The sequence below is a fragment of the Pristis pectinata genome, chromosome 15 (genome assembly GCF_009764475.1).
Source record: "Pristis pectinata isolate sPriPec2 chromosome 15, sPriPec2.1.pri, whole genome shotgun sequence".
NCBI classification, from domain to species: Eukaryota; Metazoa; Chordata; class Chondrichthyes; order Rhinopristiformes; family Pristidae; genus Pristis; species Pristis pectinata.
In genome coordinates, this window is record NC_067419.1 from 45,229,226 (window position 1) to 45,242,354 (window position 13,129).

A 13,129-nucleotide genomic window follows, 5' to 3' on the forward strand; every position below is an offset into this window, starting at 1 on the left:
TTAAGCTCTGAGTGTTGGTGGAATGAGGAGGAGGCTGCTTGGAACACTAAAGGGCAGATCTGACCACATACATGCAGTTTCTAGCAATTGGCTTTGGATAACAAATGGGAGTCAGGAATCCCCAGTACCCTTCGTTTAACTCTTTCTGCCACGTACTTGAGCTCAAGTATTATGAGGCCAATTATAACCGACCCCTCACCCACCAAGTGGGTCACCTCGATACTTTTGAGTGATTGAGCTCAGGAATTTCATCATCTGACTGAGTCAGAGCTATTTTAAACAATGCAGTTGAAAATATGGAATTTTCACAGTCATTTGTATGTAGGTGCTGAGAAATAAGATGAAAATTAATGATACTTCTGAATTAACAGGGAGCTTACAGAAACACAATGAATAGACATGTAGAGCAATGTTATTTTCCTTCCTTTCTAGGTATGGAATATTTGACCGCTGTCGAGAGCTTGTGGAGGCAGGTTATGATGTACGACAACCTGATAAAGAAAATGTAACGCTTCTTCACTGGGCTGCTATCAATAACAGAATTGATCTGAGCAGGTAGGTCTTTAAATTCTATGACTCTGCTTGAAACTGTCATGACCAAATTGATAAATAACTTAAGAACCTGTCTGTTAACAAATCCAGTGCTTGATCATGCTCTGGTTTACTTTCTGAAAATTGCATGGACACTTTAAGTATTTCTTATGCTTTAATGGAATGCCTGTGGTCCGAGGATCTTGGTCATCATCACTGAATCTGGTGTGCTTAAGTGAAAATTTGCCAAGTCTCTGCCCATTTCTGCCTCATTATTAATTGCAGTCTTGGGTTCACAGATTATATAGTAGCTGGAAATAGAAGGAACTGATTCATAGATTATCCAATTACTTATAGCAGAATATTGACAATCGTATAGGTTTACATGTCACAGCAGAAGTTGGAATCATGGAGTTATACAGCATGGAAACAGGCTCTTTGGCCCAACATATCCATGCATCCAAAGTGTTTTACTGAGCTAGTTCCATTTGCCTGCATTTACTCCATATCCCTCTAACCTTTCCTATCTCTGAACCTGTCCAACTGTCTTTTAAACGTTGTAATTGTACCCGCCTCTACCACTTCCTCTGGCAGCTCGTTCCATATACCCACTGCCCTCTGTATGAAAAGCTTCTCCATCAGGTCCTTTTTATGAGAGCCAGAAACAGGGTAGATAGTTGGAAACTTATTGCTGTAACTGAGGTAAAACTATCTAAGACTAGAGGGCATAATAAGGGGTAAGAAGTTTAGAGGGGATGTAAGGAAGAACTTTTTCACCCAAAGGGTGGTTGGAATCTGGAATGCACTGCCTGAGTGGATGATGGAGGCAGAGACTATCACAACATTTAAGTATCTACTTGACATGTACTTGAATCGCCAAGGCAAGGAAGCGTACAGACCAAGTGCTGGTGAGTGGGATTTGTATAGATTGGTAGTTGAAGATCAGCATGGACATCATGGGCCAAGGACCTGTTTGTGTCCTGTATGTCTCTGACTTTTTGACTCTTAACAGACAGTAAGGATCCTAGCAATGATCCTTCTGGTATGCCACTGATTATGGGATTCTAGTCACCAAAAACATCACCCTCAGCCTCCTGTCACCATGCCATGTTTGAATCCAAATTGCCCTTGATTCCATGTGCTCTTACCTTTAGAACCATTTTCCCACATGGGGACCTTGTCAAAGGCCTTGGTGAAGTCCATGTCGACTACATCAACTGCTCTAACCTTAGGTACCTCTTTGAAAAATTCAGTCAAGTTAGTCAGCCAGAATCTCCCTTTTACAAAACTATGCTACCTATCTCTGATCAATCCCTGCCTCTCCGGTGCAGGTTAATCCTGTCCCTCAGAACTTCTTCCAGTAACTTCCCAACCACTGATGTTAGACTCAAGGGTCTGTAGTTACCTGGCTTATCCCTGCTGTCCTTCTTGAATTAGTCCTACGTTTGCAGTTCTCCAGCCATCTTGCTGCGGCTAGTGAAGATTTGAAAATTACTTTAGAGCCCCACCCAATCTCCTCTCATTGCAACCTGGGATAAATTTCACCAGACCCTGGGGATTTACCAGCCTTAAAGCCAATTTGTTCCAGAATTCCTTCAACCCCTCCCTGAATTCTCCAGTTCCAATGTCCTCCTCCACAGTGAACACAGATGGGAAGTATTCATCTCAGATCTCAGTTACATCATCCAGCTCTACACAAAGATTGTCACTCTGGCACTCTGGTCCTTAATGGGCACTATACTTTTGTTACCCACTCGCCCTTGATATATTTAAAAAATCGCAAAGCATTTCACCTTAATCCTGCCTGTCGGTACTATTTTGTGCTCCTCTTCATCCTCCTAATTCCCAACTGTAATTTCCCCTCCATCCTTGTCCTTCTCCATAACAAGTTTGAAGCTTGGAGTTATGGTCCCCATCTCTGAAATGCTGTCCCACTGACACTCCTACTTGCCTGGCTATGTTTCCAAAGATTGTCTGGTACTGCCCCTCATCTAGCAGGATTATCTATGAACTGGCTCAAAAGCTCTCTTGGACACACTTTAAGAATTCCACTCTTTCTAACCCTTTCACACCAAGATGATCCCAACTAATAATGGGGAAATTGAAATCCCCTGGCTACTATTAAACAATTATTTTTATGCATCTCCGTAGTTTGCCAATATCTCTAATCTAACTTCTGCTGTCCTTTTGCAGGACAAACAAAGTGATTACCATCTTTTTGTTTTTAAGCCCTGGTTATACAGTGTCATTTGAAGAATCACCTTACTAGAGTCATGAACTCCTTGATTAATATTGCAATGCCACCACCTCTGACATTTCCCCCCATCAAGACTGAAGATTCTATATCCCAGGATGTTCCAATGTAGTATTTCTCATCTTCCAGCCATGTTGCTTTGATAGCAGCAATATCATAACCCCATGTGCTTATCAATGCCCACAAATCATCTGCCTTAGCTGCACACGGAGTGCAGACTGTCAGTCATTTCCCAGCAGTTATGCCAAGAGATTTGCGCACTGAAACTGTGCCAGGAACTGCAAACCCATTTATTTGAAAGGAGAGAGATAGCTGTGAAGGAGAAGGGCAAGTATTAGGGAGAATTAAATCATTTAAAATATTCAATTAAAGAGATTGAAGCTAGCTGAATTTCAACAAAATGCAAATAACTAAAAAGCATAAAACTGCAGATATTGGAAACCTAAAATAAAAATGAAGCATGTGCGGAGGAACAGTTTATGTTTCAGGTCCATAATCTCTCCACAGATGCTGCCTAACATGCTGAGTGTTTGCAGATCTCTGTTTGATTGTAACTTGCTCAATACTTGCCTTTGGAACATGGAACAGTACAGCACAAGAACAGGCCCTTCGCCCACGATGCCTGTGCTGGCCACGATGACAATCTGAACTAAGCCCATATGTCTGCATATGTTCTATATCCCTCTGTCCCCTGCCTGGTCGTGTGTCTGTCTAAATGCCTCTTAAACATTGCTATCATTTCTGCTTCTACCACCTCCCCTGGCATTCTCCACGCTCTGTGTTGGGGTGGGGAGGGGACAAAACACTTGCCTCGCAAATCTCCTTTAAGTTTTCCCCTCTCAACTTAAAGCAACACCCTCTAATATTTGACATTTCTACCCTGGGAAAAAGACTGATTGTCTACCCCATCTATGCCTCTCATAATTTTGTATACCTTTATCAGGTCTCCCCTAAGCCTCCGACACACCAGACAAAACAATCCAAGTTTGTCCAAATTTCATTTGTAGTCTGCTGCACATGTAACCCAGCAGAGGAGAACAGTGTAATAATTTACCAGCAGCCACACCACCAGATCTGCTCACTGAATATGTGTCTCAAGTTGCAAGCCCATTTATTTGATACACTCCAATCCAGGCAACATCCTGGTGAACCTCTTTTGCACCCTCTTCAAAGCCTCCACATCCTTGCTATAGTGTGGCAACCAGAACTACACACAGTACTCCAAATGTGGCTAACCAAAGTTTTATTTAGCTGCAACGTGATGTCCGAGCTTTCATACTCGATGTCCGAGCTTTCATACTCAATGTCCTGACTGAAGAAGGCAAGCATGCCATACGCCTTTTTTACCACCCTATCCACTTGTGTTGCCACTTTCAGCAAGCAATGGACTTGTACCCCAAGATCCCTCTGTACATGAATGCTCCGAAGGGTCCTGCCATTTACTGTATACTTTTCTTTTGCACATGACCTCCCAAATTGCATCACCTCATACTTGTCTGGATTAAACTCCGTCTGCCATTTCTCCGCCCATATTTCCAACTGATCTGTATCTTGCTGTATCCTTGCGAAAATCGTTCTCACTTTCTAGAATTTCACTAACTTTCGCATCATCCGCAAACTTGCTCATTAGCTCACCCACATTTTCATCCAAATCATTAATATATATTACAAATAATCCTTCTTGACCACTTTTCTCCCTTCAAATAAATGGGTTTGCAACTTGTGGTACATACTCAGTGAGCAGATCTGCTGGTGTAGCTGCCGAGAAATTATTGCACTCTTCTCTGCTGGGCTACATGTGCAGCAGACTACAAATGCTGGACTCCATGTGCACAGGAGCACAGTCCTGTAGTTGCTGATAGAGCTTGGCTAAGATGCTCAAACTTCTGTCCTTTGCTACCTGCTGCTTATGGGAGGTAAATGCTGGCAGTTTGTTGTGGAACCATCAATATTTCTGGGCATGTTTCAGACCATTGGTAATTTTCAAATTAATTGCAATTTGTCATCCTGCAAGCATAGAATGTTTGGGGAAAGCTGAATTTGCAATACAATGTGTAATTTGTGCCAGCTGGATAGAAGTCAACTGTCTTTCTCATTTAGCAACCACCTTTATTCTGAGAAAACACCCTGATGTGATTTACAGAAAAGTGTATCAATATTGCAGGACTTCCATGAGCAGATTCATGTACAGTATCGAATGAAGTTCCTTTACCTGTTAATTATCAACAATACTGGGGAATGAGCCAGATGGATGTTTCGATGAACACAGTAACTTTCATTTATATGCCAACTTTAATGTCACAAGAACCTCCCACTCTGTTTCCGAGGAGCATTGTTAAATAAAGAATGAGAAAGGAGTCAAGTGCTGATCCTACTTGAAAGAAAAGCAGAAACTCATTCCTGGAAGTGGCAGAGAATTCCAGCATTTTCTACTGTTAGGTTGCTACTGTGACTACTATACAACAGTCATTACCGCAGCTTTGGGATCAGCAAAAGAGCGCAGGAAAATCTCAGCTTCAGAAGTGTCAGAAATTGCTGAATCGGCATGTTCTCACAGTGCCAGTCACTGAAAAATCAAAAAAAGACCGGAGACGCTGGAAATCTGAAATATAAACAGAAAATGGTGGAAATGCTCAGCAGGTTGGGCAGCATCTGCAGAGAGAGAAACAGTTAACAATGCAGCTTCACTCTTCATGCGCAAGTTGAGGCAGCAAGGAAATAAGCTGGTCCGCCAGGAACACCTTCACTTAAACTGCACTTGGCCATTTTCTGGCAAGAGTCATTGGAGGCCAAAGGGAGTCCTGCTGGAATTCTCTCACGCTCTTCTCTTCCAAGCAATGCTTCCACTGGTAAAGTTACAGACACAAGTGCCACCCAGCTGGATTGAACAACAAGCACAGACCATTCATTTAACAGATTAACTTTAAGCTATTTAGCTTACAGTTGTTGCGTCTGAAAGATCCCACGCAGCAAATGGAAAGATCACCAGTCTAATACCAGCGTCCTCACCGAAGCCAATGTCATCAGCAATGAGGCAATAATTCTTGTGCAACAGCACCACTGGATTGGACTTTGTGTGAATGCTATCTACGTCCATCTCATCTGTGGTCAGAGAACCAATAATGGTAGGAAGAAATGCTACAAGGGAATGCTGTAAGTGTACCTCAGGAAAACAAGTGTAGACGTCCTAAACCGGGAGAAGCAAAATACTGTTCAGCCTTAATAGCGCCACGTCCTCTATCAGGCAGTGACCACTTCACGGAGAAGCACAACTGCTCTCAAAGTCGAAAAGAAACAAGGAAAGAAACCCCTGCCTGCAGACACCTGATGCACAATGAAATATCCATCCTTCCTGCAGGCAGGTTCAAAGATTATAGTTTTCTGACCCAGCAGTAAATCTATGGTAGTAATCATTCTCAATCAAGGGATCACTTTTAATATTGAACAAGATGTACTACTTGCTATCTATTGAATGAATTAGTAAAACTCTTATGTTGTCCGTACTGGCAAGGGATTTATTCTCTATCCCTAATTCCTTTGAAATAGGTAGTGGTGACCTACATTGTTGTACCTGTGCAGTCCTATATGATAAAGGTACCCTACACTAGTGCTGCTAGTTAGGGAGCCCCATGATTTGGACCCAGTGCTGATTAGGAATTTGCCTTTATCTTTGAAGTGAGAGTTGTGTGATTTGGATGGTAATTTGCAGATAAAACTGTTCCAGTGCACACTAATTGAGAGTGGATAGGGGTGTTGAGGATATGTGGAAGAAATCTCAAGTGTTGCTGCAGTGCATCTTGTTGATGGTACTCACTGCAGCCTTGGTGCAGTGGTGGAAAAGGGAATGAAGTCCGAGTCCTACTTGTCAGGTACTTGAGTGTTGTTGAAATTGCACTTACACAGGCAAGTGGAATGATTTGCATCATACTCCTGACTTTGCTGAACTGTTGGTTCAGAGGTATATTGAGAGGAATAGATAGAGTAGACAGTCAGCGCCTCCTTCCCAGGGCACCAGTGCTCAAGACGAGAGGGCATGGCTTTAAGGTTACGGGTGGGAGGTTCAGGGGAGATGTCGGGGAGGTTTTTCACCCAGAGAGTGGTTGGCGCATGGAATGCACTGCCTGGGGTGGTGGTGGAGGCAGATACATTGGACAGGTTCAAGAGCTTGTTGGATAGGCATATGGAGGAGTGTGGGATGGGGGGGATATGCGGGAGGAAGGGGTTAGGTAGTGTGAGGGTGGTTTGATGGACGGCACAACATGGTGGGCCGAAGGGCCTGTTTTGTGCTGTATGGTTCTATGGTTGGTAGAAAAGCCTCAGGGAGTCAGAAGGTCAGTCACTTGCTGTGGAATACACAGCTGATGATTTTTGTGGTGAGCTTTCTGAAAGAAATTTCTGTTACAAAGTGATATTCTTCTGAAATATGACTGTTCAAAAGTCAGGGACTGAAAGCCATAGAATTCTCCAGTACAGAAACAGGCCCTTCACCCACTGAGTCAACAGAGACCATCAAGCATCCATTTACACCAACCCTACACATTTTATTCTCCCCATTCCCTTCAACCACCTCCCCCCCCCAGATACCACCACCCACCTACACACTAAGAATAATTTACCAGTCTACCAACTCGCATGTCTTTGGAGTATGGGAGGAAACCCATTCAGTCATGGAGAACATGCCAACTCCATGTGGACAGCACTGGAGTCAGGATTGAACCTGGTCACTGGAGCTGTGAGGCAGCAGCTCTACTTCCCTTGTGTTAGCCGGAATGAAATTATAATATCGTTTTAGTACTCAGTACAAAATTTAATACCCTAATACAGATCTTTCCAATTCATTGGAGATGATGTTCTGATGCAGTCACTTTGTTATACTAATATTGACTAACTATTGTTTTGAATTAGTGTGTACAAGGATAACTGGTGGAGTCACTGTTGCAGAGTGCAGGTGATTCCCTGAGAATGTGCAAGCTCTGTGTAGAAGCAGAGGAAGCTTGCATTTAATTCATGTTGTACATAAACTAAAATGAAAAAGATCTACTCTTAAGTATCTAAATCAAACTATACTAGTCCAATTGGATGTATTGGAATTGTACTCTGAAGTGCATAGGTGGTACAGAATGTACTCCGCTTGCTCAGTTGGATATGTTTTCGGTATCTAAGTTACCACTGATTTCCAGTAGATAGTGTTTGAAGGTAAAGGGAGACAGACAGCTTACCACTGAATTAGCCGCTTGTCTGAGCTTACAGGATAGCTTGCTTTATTGCTTTGTAGCAGCAGAACTGTTCTTTTTATAGCTGTTGTAGGCACTTTAATGATGGAACCTTTCAAAGGAGGGATGTTTGTTTAGGGGGAAAAGAAGTATTTGCCAAGCTCTTGGAAAGGGCAAAGGAAGTGCAGGAAATATTGTTACTGTGGTAGTTAAAGGCAGGGCTGATGATCCCAGCATTTTCTGTTTTTTTTTAGATCGTAGAGCAGTACAGCACAGGAACAGGCCCTCCAGCCCACAGTGTCTGTGCCAACCGTGATGCCAAATTAAACTAAACCTATCTGCCTGCACATGATCCGCATCCCTCCATTTCTGCATGAACCAGAATCAGAAGAATCAGAATCAGGTTTATTATCACTGACGTATGACATGGTTTGTTGTTTTGCAAAGACATAAAATTACTATCAATTACAAAAATAAATAGAGCAAAAAAAGGACTAATGAGGTAGAGTTCAGGAATCTGATGGCAGAGGGGAAGAAGCTGTTCCTGAATCGTTGAGCGTGGGTCTTCAGGCTCCTGTACCTCCTCGCCGATGGTAGTAATGAGAAGAGGGCATGTGCTTGTCTAAGTGCCTCTTAAATGCCACAATTGTTTCTTCTTTCACCACCTGCCCTGGCATCACATTCCAGGCATCCAGCACTCTGTGCTTAAAAAAAAAACTTACCCCACACATCTCCTCTAAACTTTCCTCCTCTCACCGCTAAAGTTCTGCCCTCAAGTATTTGACATTTCTACCCTGGGGAAAAAGACTGACTATATAATTATAAACTTCTATGAGATGTCCCCTCAGCCTCAGATGCTCTAGAGAAAACAATCCAAGTTTCTACCTCTCCTTGTAACTAATGCTCTCTTATCCTTGCAACATCCTGGTGAACCTCTTCTGCACCCCCTCCAAAGTTTCATTAGCCTTCCAGTATGTGGCGACCAGAATTGCACAAAATATTCCAAATGTGATCTCACCAGAGTTTTATACAGCTGCTATATTTCTGCTGTACCTTTGGTTTTTTTTTAATACTGTTTTTAATACATTGCTTTGGTTGAATAAAATGTTTATCAGGCTTTTGGCTTTTTTCCTGAAATCCTCATTCACGCCTTCTAGACTTAATCAGGCAATGTTACCTTGGACAGCCTGCTACTTCATTAACTCCTCCTCAGGAGGCTAAAGAAATTTGGTTTGTCCCCTTTGACTCTCACCAACTTTTACCAATGCACCATAGAAAGCATCCTATCTGGATGTATCACGGCTTGGTACGTCGACTGCTCTGCACAGGACTGCAGAGAGCTGTGGACACAGCCCAGTGCATCACGGACACCAGCCTCCCCTCCTTGGACTCTGTCTTTACCTCTCGTTGTCTTGGTGAAGCAGCCAGCATAATCAAAGACCCCACCCACCCGGGACATTCTCTGTTCTCTCCTCTTCCATCGGATAGAAGATACAGGAGCCTGAGGGCACGTACCACCAGACTTAAGGACAGCTTCTACCCCACTGTGATAAGACTATTGAACGGCTCCCTTATGCAATGAGATGGACTATGACTCCACGATCTACCTTGTTGTGACCTTGCACCTTATTGCACTGCACTTTCTCTGTAGCTGTGAAACTTTACTCTGTACTGTTATTGTTTTTACCTGTACTACCTCAATGTACTCTGTACTAACCCAATGTAACTGCACTGTGCATTGAATTGACCTGTACGATCAGTTTGCAAGACATGTTTTTCCCTGTACCTCAGTACAAGTGACAATAATAAACCAATACCAATATATACAGCTCTCTGACCTCCAGCATTGCTCCAAATCAACTTCCTCTGAGACAATGATTCTTGGAAAGTCTAGAATTAGGGAATAGTGATTTAGGACTGTAATGAGAATTTTTTTCGCTTGGAATTGTGAATCTGGGAATCATCTATCCGGAGTCCATGGCTAGAAATAGACTTGCCTTGGAATTATTTTGGGGGTTTTGTTTGGTTATGTGCCTTGACACATGTGGCCCTGCTTCATTAGGACACTTTCAGCTGAGTGTACTAAGACTCGAGGATACTTTTCTCAATCTGCTTTCTATGTTTTAAAAGAGTTCATTGAGTATGTGTTATCCATTTGCCTTCTAATGTGCTAAACCGGGTATAGAGTCTGTCCAGAACAGAGGCTGAGAAGTAGTTTGGATACACTGAAAATCGTGGAATATGGGAAGGGGTGTGCGGGTAGATGATCAATCACGATTATATTGAATGGCAGAGCAGACTCTAATGGCTTCAAAGGCTCTCTGCTCCCAACCTCCTCCTCTTGGTCATGTCAGAATTTAATTGCTCCATCATTAGTGGCTGCACCTTCAGCTGTCTTTGCACTTCACACTGGCATTCCTTCTCTAAATTTCTCCATCTGCCGACTGCTTTAAGTTGCTCCTTAAAGCCTTTCTTCTTTGATCAAGCATTTCTCATTCATTCCAACATCTCCATGTACTATTTTGTTGGTTAACAGTGCTGTGAAACTTTTTGAAATCTTTTCATCACGTTGTTGCAATACAAGTTGTTATGGGTATAAAACAGCAGATTAGATATTCCTGCATTACCCAGCTAACGTGAGAGAAGGCATATATAAATATGACTGTGTGAAAATATATTGGCATATAGTGATATGTATAGTTTTTGGACACTTGTGGGACAGTCTTGGGCTTTGACTGACTATTGTTTATTTAATAACTATAGCCACTGATTTTATATGCTATAATAACCATGTTTTAGGGATTGAATAGTTTCAAGGTTATTGTAGAAATTTACTTATATACTTGAGAAGCTAAGAAATATACAACAATTTCTGATTATGTTTTTAACCACACAATCCAAAGGCCCATTCTATGAACTTAAATAGATTTAAGAAGTGGTATATTTAGTTGCTGAAATGAAAAAGATGGGGTGCGTTTTTTCCAGTCTAACATTGTGAAGGGCCTTGACCCGAAAAGTCAAGTCCATTTCCCTCCACAGATGCTACCTGACCAGCTGAGTTCCTCCAGCAGTTTGTTTTTTTTTGCTCCAGATTCCAGCAACTGCAGTCTCTAGTGTCACATTGTGATAAGTTGGTTTGTTGAAAGCACAAGAATAGTTGGACAGGGGCTTGTAGTTTTATTTGTATTTTGCCACCAGGTACTCAGTGAGATGTGAAGACCAAGTGCTGCTGTAGAAGTGAAATTATGAGGCACGTCAATTTGCTCAACTCTTGTTAGTGACTTATAAACACATAGTAACAGGCACATCCAGATGTGTGCCACGTGGGTTCTTTAAGTTACAAGATAATTACAGATGAAGACTTTCTATACCTCTCCATCCCAGCTTGTCCACCAAGTAAAATCTTACACCTGCATAACCATATCCATTTGGTTCCTAAATAATCCTAGTGCTTTCACTCCCATAGTTTATTTGGAATTGTATTGTGTGTGAGGAAAAATTAATATTAGTCCTTCATTTGCTCCAGCACTGGTTTAAAAGTGAGCTCTGTTTATTTTCAAGCAGTTTTGCTTTCCGTGCCATTTACAATTATGAAAATTGGTTGGGTTTTTCCTTCCAAAGCTAAAAATTTCTCCAGCTTCTCTTTATCTTGGCCCCTTTGGCTCATATCCCCAATAAATTTGAATGTCTGCCTTGTGTCTTGTAGGGCAAAACTGGAAGGTGTTCAAGTTGAGCTCTGATCAGAGCATTTTGCAATTTGATTATGATTCTGCCTTGTATTTTTACTGCTTTGTTACATAGTTCACTTTACTGCCTTAACTGATTGTTACTGTACAGGGTTTGGACATTTTTAAATCCCAGTCAAGCAAGACTCTTAGATCATTTTGAACATGTCTTAAATGCTTCAAAAGAGTTCATGGATTGTGTGTACTGGTTGTTTTGTCTTCCAGTGTGACAGATTTTAAATATGTCTGTATTCTTTATTGGCTGTTATTTCATCCTTTTTCACATCTTACCCGTTGTTCTGAGCCATTTCTCACACTCTTCTGGCTGTACAAGTTTGGTAATATCTTCACTGACCATTTCTCATTGTGTTTGCATCCAAACTGCCCCAGTTAGAATCTCGCATCCCCAACCCTCCAATTCTACAACAAATGAAACTGTTCCAATGAAACAATTTTCTACCCTTCTATAAGTTAATAACCTTTACTGCTTTCAGCTTAACATGTAACTCCTTGGACTTCTGAGAGTATTTATAAATACACTTGAGATGCCAAGGAGTTGGCCAAGCAGAATCTTTCCATTGTAAACCAGGTTATTCATAACCTTGGATCTTATTTGACCCCAGGATGGGTTGCAGTGGCTTTCAGTTATCTAATGTTTTGATTTTAAAACTTTGTCTTTTTTTCCAGACCCCTGTGTCTTCATCCCTCCCGATATTAGTGATTTGTGTCAGTCATTAATGTTTGTTCTCCTCCAAATTTGACCTCTTGCTCATCATTGCTCTACTATTAATGGCCATATTTTCAGCTGCTAAGAGCCTCGGCTCTGGAATTCCCTCCCTGAGTCTCTGCTTCTCTGCCTTCTTAATGCATTTTAAAACCTATATCTTTGATCAACTCTTTAATTGGTTTATTGTTGCCACACGTACCGAGATGCAGTGAAAAACTTTGTTTTGCATGCCATCCATGCAGATCATTTCAAAACATAAGTACATCGAGGTAGTACAAAGGAAAAAGCAATAACCGAATACAGAATATAGTGTTACAGAGTACAGTGCAGGTAGACAATAAGGTGCAAGGGCCAAGGCGAGGGAGATTGTGAGGTCAAGAGTTCATCTATGTCGTACCTACTTTCTCCTCTATTTCCATACATGCCTGAGTATTACAGTTTGTCTAATTACATTGCTGTGAAGTGCAATGAGTCATATTGTACACTAAAGATGGTATGTAAATTGAAGATTGTTAAATCCAGTTGATTGGAATTAGGATTGCTATCATATGGATAGTCTTTTGTATTTGCATCTTTAGTTGACTTACCTTGTCATAAACAGGATTGAAGGGACACTGCTGCTGATCTTTTTTCTCTCTTTTTAAACTGAGGTATTAGATTGGTTCTTTCCCAACCTCTC

General features: G+C 41.7%; 1 protein-coding gene across 2 annotated transcripts in view; it reads left to right on the plus strand.

The window, feature by feature from the left end:
* zdhhc17 (zinc finger DHHC-type palmitoyltransferase 17) overlaps positions 1–13,129 on the plus strand; it is a 100,631-nt gene that overhangs the window by 43,519 nt on the left and 43,983 nt on the right. For both annotated transcript variants that reach the window (XM_052029909.1, XM_052029910.1), the window contains exon 3: positions 433–555. In XM_052029909.1, the coding sequence (XP_051885869.1) occupies positions 433–555 (123 nt within the window). The remainder of the gene's footprint in view (positions 1–432; positions 556–13,129) is intronic.